Here is a 23,175-nt window from a genome sequence, read left to right as displayed (position 1 = left end):
GCCTATTTTGTCTTTATCTAAAAGCCAAGACTTTTCCTTCATGGAAACATGTGTTGGTGTATTATGTTCCTAAGAAGGGAGACTGCTCAAACCTTACTATCTGTCACCCCATTTTTCTCATTTCTACTGTTTCAAGTATTTGAAACACTTCTTAACTTTTACTTTCTCATACTTGTAAAGTCCCATTCCTTTTTTTCTGATCACCAATATGAATGTCATAGTAATAGGAGTATTGGCGATCTCCTGTATGACTCACCACTGGTCCTCCTCTCTAAGGGAACTTAGTGAAACTTTTGTCATGGCCCTCAGCATATCTACAGCATTTGACAGGGTGTGGCATATGTCGTCTTCTAAATTTCTTTTCTTTGGCTTTTCTGCCTCTTGTTCCCAGATTCATAGTATCATCTCTTGCCATTTTATTGCAATAGTCATCGATGGGGCGACTTTCCACATATCCTCTCAGCAGGTTCTGTCCTGTCACTGCTATCTATTTGAAGAATGTTAGGTAAGGTTAGATTTCTGGTTGATATTGTCTTTCTTTTCATATTTGCATGTGGTTTTACAAAAGGACAAAATCAGCCTAAAATGCCCGATTAACTGTAAAGAAGCCATTGAGTAAATTTTAGTGCTAAAAGCCCATCTGGGAAGACAAAGTTTGGTAGGCAAATGAAAATTTGGAATTGAATTAAATGATGAATGCACTTAAGTTTTAAAGTATGTGTTGAATAAATAGAAAAACCTATTCCTACCTAAACAGACCTAAACCCAAACTCTAAACAAGAATTTATAGTTGCATTATGTTGTGTAATTATTGATGCTATAGAAAGCATCTTGAAATTATTTATTAATTAAATGCTATTTACTTTTACCATTGCTGATCTACACTAGATATTTTCTGTTTTTCTTCCAGGTATTGTGGAATGAAGCAATGCCCATTCCAATGAGGGATTTTTCTATCCTGTCTCAGAAGTGGTTGACAGGGTTTTCTCCTATCTTCAGTAATAACCTCCACAATGGGAAATTATGCTATGAATTCAAACGTCATGTCATACATATGCCCAAGTATCATAGTTCAGTAGTAAAAAGTTATGTATTTACATTAAAAAATGCTGAAAGGAAATCATGGGTCCAATTTTCATATTTAGATAACAAAGAGTTCCTGAAGCCAGCAAACTTTTTAGAGAGATGTAATCCATCAGTCACCCAGACCTGTCTCTATCACAGTTTGTCTAATGACTGGAGCCACATTGATAGAAAAATTGGAAGAGAATGCCATTTCACCAATATATACAGGTCTCCCGTGAATTATGTTACCAAGAGGCAGTTTTCAATGGCTTGGCTGGAAAGTCTAGCCATTACTCAAACAAAATGGTTCCAAGCTTTAGGACAGTCATGGTTTGTAGAGGGATTGATGAGAGGTTTGCAGAACTTCCATGATTATACCCATCTTCCTTGGTGGGCTGCCATTGTGGTGTCAACCGTCTTGATAAGAGGAATCCTCACCTTCCCGGTGGCTGTTTACCAGGTATGTCATGGAGGCATTACTGCATTTGAATTTAATTCTTGTAACACTTTTCCAAATTAATCAGTTTTGCATGTAGCTAAACTAATGCAGTTTATAACTGACTCAGTTGATCAGTGTGAAATTTACTGTAGCATAGTATTAGGATATAGTAATTTACAGATGAATGGAAATGTTTAATGCAGTGTAGGTATTAATAGTATTAAAAAGTAGTAATTTAATTGCATTTCAGGGTACAGATACCTATTTTCCTTCATCAGAATACTTTACCTTTTATAAGTTATGAAGTCTTATTCTCTTCCAACAGAATCATATCCTTGCAAAACTTGAAAACTTGAAGCCAGAGATGGATGAGCTCTTAAAAGACTTGGGGAAAGAAACTGCCCATGCTGCGAAGAGGTTTGGATGGGATCAGAGACATGCACGACATATGTTTAACAGATCGGTTTGTTAATGCTAATGAATAAGACATTTGGATTGTTTGTGATTTTATATTTGTATCATAATCATTCTAGGCTTAGTACATCCTTATTCCACTGTCTGTCAGCTATATTCTTTAAACAAATTTTCAGTCTTGCTGTTTTTTCAGAGAAACAAGCAGTAACAAAAACTTATTGTATAATTTGATTTACATCATTCGAGGTAGCTTTCAAAATGAAAAAGATATGTATTTCTGTATTTTGATAAAGAGTGTTTTCTTATTTGGAAATATGTGAGATATTTTCATTGTGAGAAAGAGAACAAGCATTTGGGTGAGAAGGTTAAGAAAAGTGATAGATGTTCTACCTGTCTATTTAGCTATATGTCTGATGCCTGTTCCAGTTGGAGCTCCCTCAAGGGGGTAGCCACAGGAATGGAGTCTCCATAACTAATGAACGCTGATGCTGCTTCTTAGCCTTTCGTTCCTCACCCTTAACAGGCCACTGGCAGAAAGCAACTCTTAACACAGTGTTTGTGGAGGCTCCAACCTAATGTTCCTACTGACTACATATAGCTAATGCTCCTACCTACTACTTCCATCTATGCTTGTGCTTAAATGCTCCTACTTACTACTTCTGTCTACTGCTCCTACCATTTTACCAAAAGGCAGGGATAGCCACAGGAAAATCTAGAGTTATGAAGAATGATCCGTGTGAGTTAAGTGTTGCCAAAAGTTATGTACAACAAGGAGAGATTGTATGTTTGTTGACAGAATGCCAGAAGTCCATGTGTGGGTGTGGCAGAAAGAAAAGAGAGTCACCTGGATCAGAGAAGTGCAACTTGACAACCACTGAATTGCTAGCTCACAAAGTAAGCTGTCACTAATCCCCCCAATACCGAGGCAGGTGGTACTGGTTTTTACCTCCCTGGTCGTTGGCTGCCTGCCAACTACTATCTACTGAGATGAAAAAGCTCCTTTTAGGAGAGTGTAGGTGATAATACAAAGCCTTGTTGATAGGCTGAGAGAGAGGTCACTTTATCAAAAATGCCATGAGGAAGTGACTGGAAATGAAACTTTGTATTACAGAAACGTGTAAAAGCCAATGGAAGGAAGTATAGTGAGCAAAGACTTACACAACACCCTGTCAAATGCTTTAGAGGTGCTGAGAGCCAGTTAGTCACCAAAATCCCTAACAGAGGAGAACTAGAGGCAGATCATGTAATGGAAACCACAAGGAGACCTTGCATTATGAATGGTGGACTGGTGATTTGAAACAATAAGGTTCTATACAAGGTAGTGAAATGTAAGTTGTTAGTAGAGAGTGAGAGTAAGTGATTGATAGAAGGGTTAGAACAATACTTTTCTCTCTTGGAAAGAGAAACAGTGAAAATACATTTAGGATGAAAAGACCAGGTGAATATTTTCGTATTGAATTGTGAATATTAATTTCCCTTTCCATATCTCTTTATATTGGTTGAAGATAATACTGGGGTATGTTTGCTTCAAAACAGAAGATAACAAACAAACTCTGCCTTCTTCTACTTGAATAAAATGGGTTAAAGTGATAGAGAAGTAAGGATGGAAAAGGAAAAAGAAAATTTTAGGGGGAAAAGGGAAAATTGTTCTTTAAAGAGGTATAGTTCATAGCTGATAGGAAAGATATGAGAAGTTAAATTGTACTAAAGTTTAGTGGTGTATAGTAATAAACAAACATTACAGATAGTAGTTGGTAGGCAGCCAATGACCAGGAAGGTATACTACTAGTACTGCCTGCCTGTATCAGGAGTTGTACTCCTCTGACCCAGGTACCTGTCTTTTCTTTCTGCCTCACCCACATGTGGACCACTGGCATTGTCTATAAACATAACAGTCTCTCCTTTTCACACATAACACTTGACAACACTTAACTCACACAGTTCATTCTTCATCACTAGATTTTCCTGTGGTGAGCATTATGTGCTAGTCCTGCTTTTTGGCAAAATGGTAGGAGCAATAGACATAAGTAGTAGGCAGGAACATTTAAGTGGGAGCATTAGGTAGAAGTAGTAGGTAGGAACATTAGCTAGTGGTCAGTAGGAATATTAGGTAGGAGCTTCTGCAAACACTGAGCTAGACTTGCCCTCTGCCAGTGACCTATTAAGGATGAGGCTTTAAAGGATAAGTGGGACTAGAGTCCACTAGTTATGGAGACTTTCATGCCATGGCAAACCCCTTGGGGTAGTTCCAGAAAGGAACAGGCATCAGAGATATATATAGAATAAAAATTACAATGACTCATGAGTGACCTTTAAGATATCATGAAATGCAATGGCTTACTGAGTATTATGTGGTGTAGCTGTTGGATGGGCAGACAAGCAGCTAGTATTTGTGAGGAAAGCCCACATGGAGGAAAAGGGAGACAGTATTATGGCTTAGGGCAAGTGGATCAACTTCAGATGTCATGTTAGGAGGGTTGATTTGGATTGTTTTATTATTGTTTTCCCACACTTAGAAATTATCAAGAAATCTTTTTTTTTAAACAGAATTATGTTACACTTTTTAATGATCCATGCTAACCCCTTGATTAATATCTTAATAAGCATTATGTTGAGGGAGGAACTTCAAAAATAATGTTTTAGAGAAATTGTGTAATCATTTCTTATTTGTCATTTCAGGCCAAGAAACTTTGGAACGAACTGATCATCAGGGAAAACTGCCATCCATTCAAAACCAGTATGTTACTGTGGGTACAAATACCCTTTTGGATTTCAGTTACCATGTCTCTTCGGAACATGGCATCCATGATGCCACACCAAGATATAGGTAAGACTAAGGTCATACAACTTTGCCTACATGAGCTGCATTTAAAAATATTGTATGAATAATATTCATCCTCCTCAAAGGCTTAGGCAGGGATGTCTGAATGTGTATGGATGTAACCAGGATGAGAGGAAGGGAGGGATAGGTAATGCATTTGAGGAAAGTACTCAGCATATTCTAGCTCTTAGTGAAACTAACCTCAAGGGGAAGGAGGAAGAATGGTTTAGAAATGATGTAGGAGCAGAGTCAAGGGTAGTGTGTAGGTAAGGATGGTATAGCCCTTCTGATGAAGGAGAAGTGGAAGTGAAAAAATTTAAGGAAGTGAGCCCCAGACTGATGTGGGTGAAAATGAAAGTGGATTATTAGAGGAAGGTGATTATTGGTGCCTATGTGCCTGGAAATTAGAGAAGCAAGGAAAGGAGGCAAGTATTTTGGGATGAAAGGAGTGAGTTTGCAAATTTTGATGCTAGGGATCATGTATTATTGATGGGTTATTTGAATGCAAGAGTGGGTAATGTGGCAGTTGAGGATATAACTAGGGGGCATGAGGTGCCCAGTGATTCGAATGAAAATAGTGAAGAGCTTTTGGAACTGTGTATTGAAGAAGGACTGGTGATTAGGAATATCTGGTTTATGGTCCTCTGTGGTGTAGTGGTTAGTGTTCTTGACTGTGACAGATTCATGGGCTGCCCAGGGTGGAGTGCATAGGTTCAAAGCCTGTTGTGGTTGTTGGTCCACAGTCTACCCAGCTGTTCATCCACCCCTATGGGTTGGTCAGTAAAATGGGTACCCAGCTTAGGCTAAGGCTAGGGTATGTTTGAAGGAATAGTGGTTCCAACAATATGATATGGTTGCAAGACATGGGCTATAGAGAGGGTTGTGAGGAGGAGGGTGGATGTGTTGGAAATGAAATGTTTCAGAACAATATGTTGTATGAGGTGGTTTGATCGAGTAGGTAATGAAAGGGTAAGAGAGATGTGTGGTAATAAAAAGAGTGTGGTTGAGAGAATAGAAGAGGATGTATTGAAATGGTTTTGTTACATGGAGAGAATGGGTGAGGAAAGATTGACAAAGAGGATATATGTGTCAGAGGTGGAGGGAAAAAGGAGAAGCGGGAGACCAAATTGGAGGTGGAAGGATGGAGTGAAAAAGATTTTAAGCGATCGGGGCTTGGACATTCAGGAGGGTGAAAGGCGTGCAAGGAATAGAGTGAATTGGAACGATGTTGTATACCGGGATTGACGTGCTGTCAATGGATTGAACCAGGGCATGTGAAGCATCTGGGGTAAACCATGGAAAGGTGTGTCGGGCCTGGATGTGAAAAGGGAGCTGTGGTGTTGGTGCATTACACGTGACAGCGAGAGACTGAGTGTGAACAAATATGGCCTTTTTTGTCTTTTCCTGGCGCTGCCTCGCCAGAGGGGGGATATTGTTTAATGTGTGGCGGGGTGGCGATAGGAATGGATGAAGGCAGCAAGTATGAATATGTACATGTGTATATATGTATATGTATGTATACGTTAAAATGTATATGTACGTATATGTGCATGTGTGGGCATTTATGTATATATGTGTGTATGTGGGTGGGTTGTGCAGTCCTTGTCTGTTTTCTTACGCTTTCTCGCTGACGGTGATTAAGTATAATAATATATATGTGTCAGAGGTGGAGGGAACGAGGTGAAGTGGGAGACCAAATTGGAGTTGGAAGGATGAATTGAAAAAGATTTTGAGCGATCGGGGCCTAAACATACAAGAGGGTGAAAGGCGTGCAAGGAATAGAGTGAATTGGAACAATATGGTATACTGGGGTTGATGTACTGTCAATAGATTGAACCAGGGCATGTGAAATGTCTGGGGTAAACCATGGAAAGTTTTGTAGGGGCCTAGATGTGGAAAGGGAGCTGTGGTTTTGATGCATTACATATGACAGCTAGAGACTGAGTGTGAACGAGTGTGGCCTTTGTTGTCTTTTCCTAGTGCTACCTCGCACGCGTGCAGGGGGAGGGGTGTGCCATTTCATGTATGGCAGGGTGGCGGCAGGAATGGCCGAGGGAAGTAAGTATGAATATGTACATGTGTATATATGTATTTGTCTGTGTATATATATGTATACACTGAAATGTATAGGTATGTATATGTGCATGTGTGGGCGTTTATGTATATATGTGTGTATATGGGTGGGTTGGGCCATTCTTTCGTCTGTTTCCTTGTGCTACCTCACTAACGCGAGAGACAGCGACAAAGTATATCTACGACCACACAACTATCTATATCTCTAATGCCTGTTCCCAACTGGAACTCCCTCAAGGGGGTGGCAACGGCAGTAGAGTGTTCATAACTAATGAACTCCAGTGCCGCTTCTTAGCCTTTAGTTCCTCACCCCTGACAGGCCACTGACAGAGGGCAACTCAAGCGCAGTGTTTGCAGAGGCTCCTACCTAATGTTCCTACTGACTACTACTACTTAATGCCTATTGCTCCTGCCTAATGTTCCTTCCTACTACTACTACGTAATGCTCCTGCCTAATGTTCCTTCCTTCTACTACTACTACCTAATGCTCCTGTCTAAATGATTCTTCATGTTTCTATCTACTACTCCTACCATTTTGCCAAAAGGCAGGGCCAATGCATAGTGCTCATCCTAGGAAAATCTAGTTATGAAGAGTGAGCTGTGAGATTTAAGTGTTAAGTGTTATTTTTGGCAAAGGGAAAGTGTGTGTTTGTGGACAGAATGCCAGAAGTCTTTGTGTGTGTGAGGCAGAAAGAGAACACAGCTACCTGGGTCCGAGGAGTGCAACTTAACCAATGAAGTGATGGCTCTGTACAGCAATCACTAACCCTATCATTACCCAGGCAGGTAGTACTGGTAATATGCCTTCCTGGTCTTTGGCTACCTACAACTAAGCTCATAATGTTCTTAATATTTTGCTCTAGCAAAGATACATCTTTTCTGTATTGATTCAATTGAGTGAACCAGTGTAAATTGCTTAAGTCATGTTTAAGGCTATATGTAAATGATGAAATTCTATATTCCTTGGTAAACACTGTAATCCTGCCATATGTGGAATCTCATTCTGATCAGTGATAGAATAGCATATTAGAAAAAATATATCTATCCATCAAAACTCTGTTTTCATGAGTAAATGATGCCCTGTACATTATTTAGCTGCTTGTTGTGATTGAAGGTGATCTATGATACTATTTCATTTCATTCTCTTCCCAGCGGCTCAGGTGCTGTTCATGGAGTTCAGTACTGGAGGGTTTGGTTGGATACCAAACCTAACAGATGTGGACCACTCTCTTATTCTGCCTTTTGCCATGGGAATCACCAATATTATTATCACAGAGGTATGATGTGCTTTTTATATAATTTGTGATATGTTAATATAGTAGCAAGCATACTTACCCTCTTCAAATGCCCAAACTACTTAGCATGTCCTCTTGATCTCTTTTATACATATTCCTCTAACTACAACACCTCTCTCTTACCTAATCACTTTATATTCGATGAACCCTACTTACCTTACATTCTGTACTCTTTCATTTCCAACACATTCACCTTCTTAAATACTTTGCCCATGCCTTGCATTCTAATACAGTTGATACTACTGTACCATCAAAGATACCTATATTTACCCTCACTGACAGTGAACTCTCTTGCCAAACATTCCTAAGTGTGCCTTGTATCTTTGCCCCCTCACCCTATCCTATGGCTCACTTCAGCTCCCATGGTTCCATTTCCTGCTATGTCCACTTCCAGATATCTAAGACACTGACAAGTTCTCTCCATTGTGACTCACACCTCAACTAACCAGTCTCTCTCCATTGCTAAACCTAATAACTTTCTAATTTCATTTTATAACCACATAACTCCTTTCTCAGCAATCCATGGGCTGCTGCAGTTTCAAGGTTGTTACATGTAGCAGCATTGACAAAACTTCACATCATGGTGAATCTAAAAAAAGTGAAAATATGAAATTGGGTAGGTGTATTCAAGGAAAATGGCTGTATCTTATATGGTATATTGTCGTAAAAGGTTCTTTCTCCACATACTTGTGTGAAACTGAGCCCAACGTAACTGAATCTCACCATACAATGTCACTTTGTATTCTTATTTGTTATCATTCAGTTTGTCTTGTAATGCATTCTACCTAATTCCTCTTCATTGCAGGAAAACTCAGATGATGATTCATTCATGAAAATATTATCCTCATAAAATTTTTGAGATTCCCCATATTAAGAAAGTAAATAACCCTCATGAGTTTATGCACTTTAGTCCTGTGTTTGTCTTGCCATGTCACACTTTGTAGAAAAGTTCCTCCCCCCCCACACACAGATAAATTGTTGACTTGTAGTGTAATCTATTTTATTAGCCCTTTTGTATGTTTCTCTCAATTTTTTGTCGGTAGTCACTTCATGATATCTTACGTGTTTCAGATAAATGTTTTGAATCGGCAAAAGAAGGGTACAAAAGTCCAAAATATTGTCACCAATGTATTCCGTGGTATAAGTGTAGCCATCATTCCAATTGCAGCATGTGTTCCATCGGTAAGTTTACAAAATAGTGGCAGATACCAGAACAGGTAAGGAAATTTATTAGTATAATTACTTTGTCTGGAAACGGGAATCATATGATGCATCATAAGGTTTCATTGATGATGAGTTAGAGAAAATACAAATATGAAGACATGCTCGACTATATGATAATTAAGACTCATGTTAGTCAAAACTTTTTAGCTTCACCATATCACCATCATTTCACTTAGGAATACCACTTTATTCCTTAATTCTTCATTGGAAACTTGCCTCATGAGTTCACATTTATCACATATTTCCTTTCTAGTGCCCTTACCACCACAGGGTACTGTAAATGTAATTTGATAATTCTTAAACACTAAAGTATTTTTAGATAATTTTGGTGTGTAGTCATAGGTTGATACAAAACCTCTTACACCCTTCCTCCCCTGCACTACCCTGTAGAGACAAGACCAGTTGTTGATCATATGTGGTCAGTGTTTGGTCAAATGCATATAAGGTCAAATGCATTTAAGGTAACTGGATAACTGAAACGTATAAGCACAATTGATTCTAACAGACACCCACACGATATCCAAGGTGGGGTGTTTCTGGTTACAGTTGAACTATGGTCAAACAGAATGGAAACTGCCACATGTATAAAGATGATATTGTTCTATTGTCTGAATCAAAGGAAAAATGGTGGTTGCATGGATATGTAGGAGAAGGATGTTGAAGCTAAATTTGAGCAGGGGTGAAGGTCTTTTGTATATGTACTGACAGTTACAGAGTAATGTCAATTAGAAGGGAGAAGTATAAGGAGGGATATTAAGTGTATTGTATTTACAAAGCTTGCTTAATATACTTATCTCACTTTCATGCATGAGTATGAAACAACTTACCAAAATCCTGATTCATAAAATCAAGGGCTGTAAATATAGATGAAATATGTAGTATAGTTAGAATGAGAACATGTAAAGAATGAAAAAAAAATGTGCGGAGAGGAATATATAAAAAAAGACATAGACAAAAGCCTTCTATGATGGAAAGGTCATGTAAGAAGTAAGACAAATGACAGATTGGCAAAAGTCTGTGATAGTGTGGACAGATGCATTTTGTTTAGGGTTAGTTATTTCAGATGAGGATTATCGATGAATTACTTTTGATATCTTGTGTACCATGTTGTGAGTTTAGTGTAAATGGACGTTTTTCTTGCCTGACAAATCAGTTTAGTGTGGATATTAATTAATTGAAAAGTTCTCGTAGTAATATGGAAGCTTGTATTCACTGTAAAAGTTAAAACATATATTGAGGATTTGCTTAAGTGAATTGAGGCTATATGCACTAGATCCTTCTCATGTTGTTAGGATAGATATAGAAAGGTAATAACCTTTTTACTGTTGCACTTGTAATTTTGAGGGACAGTCTGTGTGCAAGATATTCTTAAATAATTTTTCTTTTTCATACTTGATTGCTGTTTTCCTCATAAGTGAGGTAGCACCAGGAACAGATGACGAAAGACCACATCTGCTCACATCCATTCTCTTGCTGTCATGTGTAATGCACTGAAACCACAGCTCTCAATTCTAAATAAATGGTGAGACATTCGTTATGTCTTATCTATATCTCTGGCACCTGTTCCCTTCTGGTGCTTTCTTAAGGGGTTTGCCGCAGCAGTGAAGTCTCCATGACTAGTGAACTCCAGTGCTGCTTCTTAGCCTTTAGTGCCTCACTTCTAACAGGCCACTGGCAGAGAGCAACTCTGTCGCAGTGTTTGCATTGGCTCCTACCTAATGTCCCTAGTGACTACTATCAAATGCTGCTATTTAATGGTTCTACCTAATGCACCTGCTTAAATGTTCCTTCCTACTACTTCTATCTGTTCCTCCTACCATTTTGCCAAAAGGCAGGGCTAGCACATAGCACTCACCACATGTAAATCTAGATTTACGAAGAATGAGCTGTGCGAGTTAGTTGCTGTCAGGCGTCATGTATTACAAGGAGAGATTGTATGTTTCTAGACAGAATGCCAGTAGTCCACATGTGGTTGAGGCAGAAAGAAAAGACAGCTTTCTGGGTCAGAGGAGTGCAACTTGACAACCACTGAAGTGCTGGCTCACTACACAGCTGTCACTAACCCTTCTGATACCCAGGTGGGTAGTACTGGTAATGTACTTTCCAGGTCGTTGGCAGCCTACCAACTACTACCTGCAGACGTTCTTTATGTCTGCTATGTATCCTCTGAATTGTGCTGGTCTGATGCTGTGCATATGAGATGCTTCAGGGGTATTTTCAGGTTTACATTTTGAGATGTGTGGTATTCTTATGTTTTTGTCATAGGGATTGAGTTCATCAGTAATATGTATTATCTTGTGAGACACTTCTTTCTTTTTATGTTGAAGGCTCCAGTCACAGACAAAATTCCACATGAAGGCCGGGCCTTAATTGAAATAAAGAGAGAATTATGAAGCGGAAAAGGAAAAAACAAGGGAGAGTATTTATGAATTTTTAAGAACATGAAAGACCTGTCCTTTGAAATGTATTGCCAGGTCATAGGTATTAGGAAAGACATGAGAAGGTAGAGAGTTCTAAAGCTTCAACATGTTGGGAAAGAAGCAAGTATCAAAATGGCCCACCCTTGTGTTGCCAATGGCCACACAATAATCATGTGATGCAGCAGCGTGCCGAGTATTGCTTGGTCTAGCTAGTGATGGGGGCACACAAGCAGCCAGCTGTTGGGAGCAAAAACCAAATATCTTTAGAAGAGGGAAAGTGAACCAACATTGCAGTATAGGGCAAGGGAGTCAAGTCTGGAAGTTAGCCTGGGACAATTTATAAGTTGGACCGCATTCCACTCGACTCTGTCAAGGAAGGATACAGACCTAGAACCACCTCAAATGTGAGAGCAGTACTCCATACAAGGAGGAATCCATCCCTTGTATAAACGGAGCAGCTGTTCGCAAGAGAAGTTGTTCCAACATCTAGACAGGACACCCAGTTTCTTACAGGCAGACTTAACTATTCCTGTAATGTGGGGTTACCAAGAAGGAGTGGGTGTTACAGTAATAGCAAGTTTATGTAAATCATGTACAAGCTTCCTAGATAGCTCCACATACCCTGACCACTATCTGGAAAACAGCTAAAGAATGGACGTAAGTGAATGCAGCCTTTCTTTGTGTGTTCTTGGTGCTACCTTGCTGATTATTACAACAGCAAACAAGTATGAAAGAAAAAGAAAAGTCTGCAAACAGTATTTGGGATACCACTACACACATGAATGGCTGCATATCTTGCCTCTAGGCAGAGGGGGCTAATCCAAGGATTAACACATCCCAGCCTCAGTAAGCTGAAAAAAATGACCTGTAACATATGCACCACTTGCAATCAATGGGTTAAGGACCCTGAAATATATGATGCTTTTTTTGCTTTATTGTGTGACCTAATGGTATTTTGGATCACACCCTTTCAATTATGTCCTTTTGCCTTACAGTGTGTAACCCTCTATTGGGTAACTTCAAGTATGTGTGCACTAGTGCAGAACTTGGCCCTAATGCATCCTCAGGTACGGCATTTGTGTGGTATACCCCAGTCACCTTCTGAAAGAGAAAGGCCATACCATCATCTGTGGATGCAACTGCAAAAGAGGGTGAAAAAGAAAAAAGACTGAAGCGTTCATTATCAAAGCTGTGGGAATGACTGGAAGCAGTATTGTTAATAAATTATATAATGGTGTATAAAAAGAGAGTATTACACAAATTTTTATTCACCCAAAAGTACTTTTTTGTCTTGCATTTTTCAGATTTGATGAAGTGAAGGACTGTCTTATCTGTTCATAAGCTGGATATACGCAGAAACTTTCCTAATTATTTCTAAAATAACAAACATGAACTTTGAGCCATGGTTTTTATACAAGAATTATATTTTTCTGGTTTCTCCTGAGGATCTGGCTATTTAATTTCTTGGTAGGCAGTTCATACTATTTTTGGCACATTTTAATGGTGAAGCAAAAAGAAACTAATAAATTTGCTTGATATGAAATTTTAACAAATATTTTGAGAAAGTTAGTAGGAACCATCAGTGACCTCTAATTGCTGAAAATATATTTAGACATAAAATATACTCTAGGTTACCAGATGGATGTTTTACCCTGATATCTGTTTGGAGTGTAAGCACCCGAACATTCACAGCTTCTTATCTATTCACTACTAGTATCTTTAAAAAGGGAAAAATATTTCAATTACATAAAGATATTCATAATTAAATGTTTATATTCCAGTAAATATTAGTACTAAAGCTACAGTTCCTTTCATTAACATATAAGAAAATTTATGAAATTTTTATGGGCCTTTGATATAAAAGACTCACCATTTTCATTAGCAATGATATGGATTTTTTTTCTTTAAATAGTCCATCAATAATCACACCAATCCTTAAGTAACTTTATTTGATCAGTAATATCTTAAATGTAATAATGAGGCTTCTTGACAGTGATTCCATACTCTGCAAGGACAGGTGTAAGATCTTCCATTGTGAGTGTATAACGCTTATCTTTTCCCTTGGTTTTACTGCTGGACTGCTGAGAACCTCGCATCTTGCAATGCTGCAAAGCATCATTTGTTATATCCGAGATAAATTTCTGAGCTGCAAGCGAAATCAGACGAACGCTGAAGAAAAAATCAGATAGTAAGTTCCACTGCATATAACACCATAAGTTTACAATGATAAACATTAATAATTCAAACAAGCATATTTTTTTTTCTCCATCAGGAATTAAGACACCATATAACAGTATTAGTCTCTGAAAGCCAATTACTTTTGCTGTAGTGTGAAAACACACATAAACATAAAAATACATCTCTTATAGAGAATTTACATCCAAATTTGACAATTTTCATAAATAGGAAGAATAAATTCAGTCTTTACTTACAGCCTCCCATCAGCAGCTTCAAATCCAGAGCTGTTCAAATAGAATGCAGTCACAGCATCTGGAATCTAAAATTTTTGTTTTTAAAAATAGCATGATTACTTAAAGATTGGGGGGGGATTAATCAGTGCCTGATGTTAGGCTAGTATGGCTTGCACAGCCAGTAGTATTTCAGAAAGGAAACCTGAAGAAAAGAGAGAGAGAAGTCTAAGGGTGAAAGAAATGAAAGATGTAGCTAATACTGGATATGGAAAGGGAGCTGTGGTTTCGGTGCATTATACATGACAGCTAGAGACTGAGTGTGAACGAATGTGGCCTTTGTTGTCTTTTCCTAGCGATACCTCGCGCACATGCGGGGGGGAGGGTTTTTTCATTTCATGTGGGGCGGGGTGGCAACGGGAATGAATATGGGCAGACAGTATGAATTATGTACATGTGTATATATGTATATGCCTGTGTGTATATATATATATGTATACGTTGAGATGTATTGGTATGTATATGTGCATGTGTGGACGTGTATGTATATACATGTGTATGTGGGTGGGTTGGGCCATTCTTTTGTCTGTTTCCTTGCACTACCTCGCAGACAAGTAAGAAAGGAAGTTAAAGCATGTGAAACGGGCTGCAAATACAACAATGTAAAGAAATGTGCAAAAACAAGTTATTAGGAAAACAATCTGCTTGAATTAATATTTTGACACTGCATGTTGTAGCTAACATCGGTGGCTTGAATATAGAATATAGGTCACTGCTTAAGACAAAAAATCCAACATTCATATAAATAAGGTCAAAGTGATTTTTAATTTTATTTTTGCAAATACCCATGAAAGATTTCATAAGGTAGTTACTGAAATTCAATAGCCCATGAATCAAGTCACAGTCACATAAAAAGTTTAATAAAGTGACTATGCACAACAGAACACATTTTTATATTCAGTGTTATTTGCACAGGAATGGAATGTCTTAGAAGCATGTATAAATCCAACTAATATCTAAAGTTACATGTCATGTCAACACAATTGTGGATTTATAAAAACCCACACCAATGGACTGAATAAAATGTATGCAGCAAGCTCTTTCAAACATATCAGTGTCAGATCTATTTCTAATATTTCAAACATTTCACTGTTGGATCCATTTCTAATTTTAATGTGCTGGCAATGGTGAAGACTGCAAAAAGATAATGGCTATTTATAAACTGATGGCTGTGAAATGTTTTTGCAGAAATAGTTAAGAAAGATGCATCCTCATCTAAGTTTGCCTTTACAGTCAGTTATAATCAACTCAATGATTTCTAATTCAGTGTTACCATTAATTTACCTCTTAAGTCCATAAAAAGAAAATTTATTTCCATCTTGTAACCTACTTCATTTACAATTTTTTTTATCAACTAAAAATAATGTGTCAATACAGACTGTATACAAATTGCATAAATTGTATTTGTAATGGATAAGCACAAGTTATGTGGCTATCACTTCCTTTAAAATGTGTCAATGTCAATCTAATTACAAGTCAAGTAATCTAACATAAATGTTGCTATTAAATGACTACAGTCACTGAGGAAGCAGATAATATGTATAACAATATCAAACAAATTTGTACATTATATCAAGATAACAAAAGAATACAGAGGTATCTCTCATAACTTAAGGATGTATTCTGATCACACCTTGGTAACTTTCAAGACATATAATTCCTTACCAGAACATCTCATAACTTGGCTACATGGTTGTGGTAGCAGGTTAAGTGATCAATATACTCACCATATTCTCTGGCAAAAGTTCCTAACCCTGGGGTTGCCAAGTATTTTTCTTGGAGTTGTGGGGCCATCGAGACCTTTCCAAGGCTCTCAAAACATCTCCTCCAATGCCAAATTCAGCAGCTCTCTCACATCAATAAATCTTTGTGTTATTAGGCCTGAGTTGTTTTGCTGTTATATTCATTAGTTCTACTTCCCTCATTTATCACAGTTTTCTGGTTGAAACAAATGCTTTATCAAAAATAAGCTGTTTTACTCTTTTTTTTTTTTTTTTTTTATACTTTGTCGCTGTCTCCCGCGTTTGCGAGGTCGCGCAAGGAAACAGACGAAAGAAATGGCCCAACCCACCCCCATACACATGTATATACATACGTCCACACACGCAAATATACATACCTACACAGCTTTCCATGGTTTACCCCAGACGCTTCACATGCCTTGATTCAATCCACTGACAGCACGTCAACCCCGGTATACCACATCGCTCCAATTCACTCTATTCCTTGCCCTCCTTTCACCCTCCTGCATGTTCAGGCCCCGATCACACAAAATCTTTTTCACTCCATCTTTCTACCTCCAATTTGGTCTCCCTCTTCTCCTTGCTCCCTCCACCTCCGACACATATATCCTCTTGGTCAATCTTTCCTCACTCATCCTCTCCATGTGCCCAAACCACTTCAAAACACCCTCTTCTGCTCTCTCAACCACGCTCTTTTTATTTCCACACATCTCTCTTACCCTTACGTTACTCACTCGATCAAACCACCTCACACCACACATTGTCCTCAAACATCTCATTTCCAGCACATCCATCCTCCTGCGCACAACTCTATCCATAGCCCACGCCTCGCAACCATACAACATTGTTGGAACTACTATTCCTTCAAACATACCCATTTTTGCTTTCCGAGATAATGTTCTCGACTTCCACACATTCTAAAAGGCCCCCAGAATTTTCGCCCCCTCCCCCACCCTATGATCCACTTCCGCTTCCATGATTCCATCCGCTGCCAGATCCACTCCCAGATATCTAAAACACTTCACTTCCTCCAGTTTTTCTCCATTCAAACTCACCTCCCAATTGACTTGACCCTCAACCCTACTGTACCTAATAACCTTGCTCTTATTCACATTTACTCTTAACTTTCTTCTTCCACACACTTTACCAAACTCAGTCACCAGTTTCTGCAGTTTCTCACATGAATCAGCCACCAGCGCTGTATCATCAGCGAACAACAACTGACTCACTTCCCAAGCTCTCTCATCCCCAACAGACTTCATACTTGCCCCTCTTTCCAAAACTCTTGCATTTACCTCCCTAACAACCCCATCCATAAACAAATTAAACAACCATGGAGACATCACACACCCCTGCCGCAAACCTACATTCACTGAGAACCAATCACTTTCCTCTCTTCCTAAACGTACACATGCCTTACATCCTCGATAAAAACTTTTCACTGCTTCCAACAACTTTCCTCCCACACCATATATTCTTAATACCTTCCACAGAGCATCTCTATCAACTCTATCATATGCCTTCTCCAGATCCATAAATGCTACATACAAATCCATTTGCTTTTCTAAGTATTTCTCACATACATTCTTCAAAGCAAACACCTGATCCACACATCCTCTACCACTTCTGAAACCACACTGCTCTTCCCCAATCTGATGCTCTGTACATGCCTTCACCCTCTCAATCAATACCCTCCCATATAATTTACCAGGAATACTCAACAAACTTATACCTCTGTAATTTGAGCACTCACTCTTATCCCCTTTGCCTTTGTACAATGGCACTATGCACGCATTCTGCCAATCCTCAGGCACCTCACCATGAGTCATACATACATTAAATAATCTTACCAACCAGTCAACAATACAGTCACCCCCTTTTTTAATAAATTCCACTACAATACCATCCAAACCTGCTGCCTTGCCGGCTTTCATCTTCCGCAAAGCTTTCACTACCTCTTCTCTGTTTACCAAATCATTTTCCCTAACCCTCTCACTTTGCACACCACCTCGACCAAAACACCCTATATCTGCCACTCTATCATCAAACACATTCAACAAACCTTCAAAATACTCACTCCATCTCCTTCTCACATCACCACTACTTGTTATCACCTCCCCATTTGCGCCCTTCACTGAAGTTCCCATTTGCTCCCTTGTCTTACACACTTTATTTACCTCCTTCCAGAACATCTTTTTATTCTCCCTAAAATTTACTGATAGTCTCTCACCCCAACTCTCATTTGCCCTTTTTTTCACCTCTTGCACCTTTCTCTTGACCTCCTGTCTCTTTCTTTTATACATCTCCCACTCAATTGCATTTTTTCCCTGCAAAAATCGTCCAAATGCCTCTCTCTTCTCTTTCACTAATACTCTTACTTCTTCATCCCACCACTCACTACCCTTTCTAATCAACCCACCTCCCACTCTTCTCTTGGGAGGGGTATCTAAAATCTTGGACAAATTTAAATGGTTGGTCAAAGAAAAAAAGATAAGCACTTCTTAGTTAGATTTCAAGAATAGGAGAGGTATTTTTTAGGTTGATCACTGACTTACTTAGGTGGAGACTGTGGCTAGATAGATGATAATTTTCTGGGTTGGAAGCAGGCAAGGCGTTTCTTTTGTAATTTGTCCATAGATCTGTACAACCTTGGATGACACAGATGAGGTTATGAAAGAGTTCAGTACTTCTCTCAATGTTTGGATCATTAACACTGTGCAAATTGTATGGTTTGTTGGATGTATTTGCTGATTCTCTTCTGCACCTGCATGTTGAAGGTTAGCTGGAGAGGAGCAAACTCATTTCCTCCCTCTTCTGAGTAAGAGACACTCCTACAATATATGGGTCTGCTCTGCAGACTTCAGCAGCTAAATGAACATCATCCTCACTCAGGTCTTCTCAATCCTTCATAGGAAGATTGTGCAACTACTGAAATGTCCTTGACTTGCTTCTCATGGTCACAAACAATGTCTGGCATCAAAGTCTTCTTGCAGGAGTTCAGAGCATTTTGGTTGACAAGAGACCGTGATTTAGCTGTATGGTAAAAACTACTCGGTTACACCTGTTCCCAACTGTTCTACTGATGTGTTGTCTTCCATCATAGTGTGCAGTCACTCACTTTAAAAAAAAAACCTAATCAAGTGGCTGGATGAATGATATAGTGTTAAGGGAAAAGAAGATGGTGAGATGGCAGTCTAGGAGGTGGCTGGGAGTGGCATGATGCACTGTCAACAAATGTGTACCTCAAGGTTTTCCTTGTGGCAACAGGCTTTTACAGCAGTGATGAAATGGTTCAGAAACCAATTGTTTAAGAAGACATCATCCAAGCCCACCTTCAAGATGTACACAGACAGAACATTATCCATATGAATAGATTTATTTTTTCCAGTAAAATACATAGCACTCTCCAAATTGATGATGAAGTTAAACTTTCTTTAATAATAATTTAGGGTATCTACGATGAATGATACTGTTTGTAGCTATGCTGTTAGGTTGCTGGGAATTTAAACGAGAGTGCAAAGGTCAAAAGGCAAAATCTGCCCTAGCACACTGTGCTATGCCTTGCCAAAAATTTAGTTAACACAATGAAAGGGTTAAATGAGTAATATGCAAAACCCCTACTTCAGCTAAGTGTAGAATACTTGATGCATTGGAAATTTGAATGAGTTGGATGAATTAAACCTAACTCACAAAATGCAATCTCATGGACCCCTAAGTAACAGGCAATACATGTATTAGTTTTAAACTGCACTATACTACAATTCCAGTCTGGAACCACAGTGAAAAAAAAAAAAAAGAAGAAATATTTGTCACAAAGGCTGAAATGAAGAGGTTCAGTAAAAGAAATATGGGCAGATACTGGAAAACAGTTTCTAAATGATTCTCTCTTTAGGCTGGTTTTGTAAAACACTGACACTTAAAATACTCATTAAACCTTGAGAACTTTATTCATTGCTTGTAGATTCTAATTAGCAATATCATGTAATTCCTTACTGTAGGGTTATAATCCTCCAGCTGCATTAGAAAGTCAGAGAGTGGAAGGCCAGCAGTGCGAGAGATCTGGCTGGCACCACTACTGCCACCGCCACCACCACCGCCCTGCTGAAAGTACAAATAATGAATGGCATGGAGATCTTCACTGCTTCCCAAAAGAGTTGAGACAAGTTGCATAGACTGTATTTATCCAATATGAAGTACTGAGGTTGGATTTTAAAGATATTTCTTACAGAAAAATTAAGTTATCAGGAAATATACTTGCAATCTGTAATGATCTTTGGTAATAAAAACTGCTTAACAGGGAATATACACAAAGTTAAAACTCAGATATACTGGTACACCTACAATGTTTCTGCTTCAAGGACACATATGTTTGACAAAATGGGGGCAAATGACAATGAAAGCAGAGAGACTGCATATAACTCATGTTTCTTAACCAGAAAACCATAAATGATAAATATATTTTTCCATGAAGTTCACCATGAAGTTTCCATGAAGTCGGTGAACTATGCAATCATGTAACCAGGCCTATTTGTTTTTACCTGTTGTTGCTGTCCTATCTGGTCCATGGTATCTGCAAGAAAATCAAAATAAGGACTTTATTAATGAGAGTTTTGATAAACATAATGAAAGAAAGAATTGCTGGCTAAAACATTCATACTGTTGGGGTGACACAGCTCATATATACTTGGAATATACAAAAGGCAGACAAAAAAAAAAAAAAATCTATAGTCGAGAGAAGAAATCCTGCCTTTCATGACAGTGGGAAGTAAAATTCACTGCCCCATACATTTCATGAAGTATTATTGACTTTACCACTTTTACATCTGCAACTGATGCATGAGGGTTGGGCTGTAAGTCACTGTATTCATGTACGGTATTCTTTTTTGCTAAGAGGGCACATATTTCCAAGTATATATGATTATACAATCACAGGAACCCTTTTATTGGGTTCCTGTAGTTTCAAATCTGCACTCTACATAGAAGCATAGAAATAATGGACACCTCTGGAGTAAGAAGGTCCTTAAATTTGTATGTATATGTATACATATATTTATTTATTCATTTATTTTATATATATATATATATATATATATATATATATATATATATATATTCCCTGGGGATAGGGGAGAAAGAATACTTCCCACGTATTCCCTGCGTGTCGTAGAAGACGACTAAAAGGGAAGGGAGCGGGGGGGCTGGAAATCCTCCCCTTTTGTTTTTTTTTGTTTTTTGTTTTTTTTAATTTTCCAAAAGAAGGAACAGAGAAGAGGGCCAGGTGAGGATATTCCCTCAAAGGCCCAGTCCTCTGTTCTTAACGCTACCTCACTATCGCGGGAAATGGCGAATAGTATGAAAAAAATATATATATATATATATATATATATATATATATATATATATATATATATATATATATATATATTATCCCTGGGGATAGGGGATTAAGAATACTTCCCACGTATTCCCTGCGTGTCGTAGAAGGCGACTAAAAGGGGAGGGAGCGGGGGGCTGGAAATCCTCCCCTCTCGTTTTTTTTTTTCCAAAAGAAGGAACAGAGAATTGGGCCAGGTGAGGGTATTCCCTCAAAGGCCCAGTCCTCTGTTCTTAACGCTACCTCGCTAATGCGGGAAATGGCGAATAGTTTGAAAGAAAATATATATATATATATATATATATATATATATATATATATATATATATATATATATATATACTTGCAAGTATGAAGTCTGTTGGGGATGAGAGAGCTTGGGAAGTGAGTCAGTTGTTGTTCGCTGATGATACAGCGCTGGTGGCTGATTCATGTGAGAAACTGCAGAAGCTGGTGACTGAGTTTGGTAAAGTGTGTGGAAGAAGAAAGTTAAGAGTAAATGTGAATAAGAGCAAGGTTATTAGGTACAGTAGGGTTGAGGGTCAAGTCAATTGGGAGGTGAGTTTGAATGGAGAAAAACTAGAGGAAGTGAAGTGTTTTAGATATCTGGGAGTGGATCTGGCAGCGGATGGAACCATGGAAGCGGAAGAGGATCATAGGGTGGGGGAGGGGGTGAAAATTCTGGGGGCCTTGAAGAATGTGTGGAAGTCGAAAACATTATCTCGGAAAGCAAAAATGGGTATGTTTGAAGGAATAGTGGTTCCAACAATGTTGTATGGTTGCGAGGCGTGGGCTATGGATAGAGTTGTGCGCAGGAGGATGGATGTGCTGGAAATGAGATGTTTGAGGACAATGTGTGGTGTGAGGTGGTTTGATCGAGTAAGTAACGTAAGGGTAAGAGAGATGTGTGGAAATAAAAAGAGCGTGGTTGAGAGAGCAGAAGAGGGTGTTTTGAAATGGTTTGGGCACATGGAGAGAATGAGTGAGGAAAGATTGACCAAGAGGATATATGTGTCGGAGGTGGAGGGAACGAGGAGAAGAGGGAGACCAAATTGGAGGTGGAAAGATGGAGTGAAAAAGATTTTGTGTGATCGGGGCCTGAACATGCAGGAGGGTGAAAGGAGGGCAAGGAATAGAGTGAATTGGAGCGATGTGGTATACAGGGGTTGACGTGCTGTCAGTGGATTGAATCAAGGCATGTGAAGCGTCTGGGGTAAACCATGGAAAGCTGTGTAGGTATGTATATTTGCGTGTGTGGACGTGTGTATGTACATGTGTATGGGGGGGGGGGTTGGGCCATTTCTTTCGTCTGTTTCCTTGCGCTACCTCGCAAACGCGGGAGACAGCGACAAAGTATAAAAAAAAAAAAAAAAAAAAAATATATATATATATATATATATATAATTTTTTTTTTTTGCTGTCTCCCGCGTTTGCGAGGTAGCGCAAGGAAACAGGCGAAAGAAATGGCCCAACCCACCCCCATACACATGTATATACATACGTCCACACACACAAATATACATACCTACACAGCTTTCCATGGTTTACCCCAGACGCTTCACATGCCTTGATTCAATCCACTGACAGCACGTCAACCCCTGTATACCACATCGCTCCAATTCACTCTATTCCTTGCCCTCCTTTCACCCTCCTGCATGTTCAGGCCCCGATCACACAAAATCTTTTTCACTCCATCTTTCCACCTCCAATTTGGTCTCCCACTTCTCCTCGTTCCCTCCACCTCTGACACATATATCCTCTTGGTCAATCTTTCCTCACTCATTCTCTCCATGTGCCCAAACCATTTCAAAACACCCTCTTCTGCTCTCTCAACCACGCT

General features: G+C 38.9%; 2 protein-coding genes across 3 annotated transcripts in view; one reads left to right on the top strand and one right to left on the bottom strand.

Annotated features, from left to right (window-relative positions):
• The window catches only part of LOC139754535 (cytochrome c oxidase assembly protein COX18, mitochondrial), a 128,955-nt gene extending 115,949 nt beyond the window's left edge, over positions 1–13,006 (top strand). Inside the window, exons 2-7 of the mRNA XM_071671851.1 lie at positions 911–1,525; positions 1,830–1,967; positions 4,598–4,745; positions 7,965–8,089; positions 9,179–9,289; positions 12,747–13,006. Of these exons, the coding sequence (XP_071527952.1) occupies positions 929–1,525; positions 1,830–1,967; positions 4,598–4,745; positions 7,965–8,089; positions 9,179–9,289; positions 12,747–12,923 (1,296 nt within the window). The 5' untranslated portion in view covers positions 911–928 and the 3' untranslated portion in view covers positions 12,924–13,006. The remainder of the gene's footprint in view (positions 1–910; positions 1,526–1,829; positions 1,968–4,597; positions 4,746–7,964; positions 8,090–9,178; positions 9,290–12,746) is intronic.
• LOC139754537 (transcription initiation factor TFIID subunit 10-like) overlaps positions 13,002–23,175 on the bottom strand; it is a 105,245-nt gene continuing 95,071 nt past the window's right edge. For both annotated transcript variants that reach the window (XM_071671854.1, XM_071671853.1), the window contains exons 2-5: positions 20,500–20,531; positions 19,955–20,062; positions 14,184–14,248; positions 13,002–13,920 (exon numbers count right to left, since the gene is read on the bottom strand). In XM_071671854.1, the coding sequence (XP_071527955.1) occupies positions 13,716–13,920; positions 14,184–14,248; positions 19,955–20,062; positions 20,500–20,526 (405 nt within the window). In that variant the 5' untranslated portion in view covers positions 20,527–20,531 and the 3' untranslated portion in view covers positions 13,002–13,715. The remainder of the gene's footprint in view (positions 13,921–14,183; positions 14,249–19,954; positions 20,063–20,499; positions 20,532–23,175) is intronic.

This window comes from Panulirus ornatus, chromosome 17, assembly GCF_036320965.1.
Source record: "Panulirus ornatus isolate Po-2019 chromosome 17, ASM3632096v1, whole genome shotgun sequence".
Taxonomy (NCBI): domain Eukaryota; kingdom Metazoa; phylum Arthropoda; class Malacostraca; order Decapoda; family Palinuridae; genus Panulirus; species Panulirus ornatus.
Note: the sequence above shows the minus strand (reverse complement) of the source record. Positions and strands in the feature narration are given on the sequence as shown.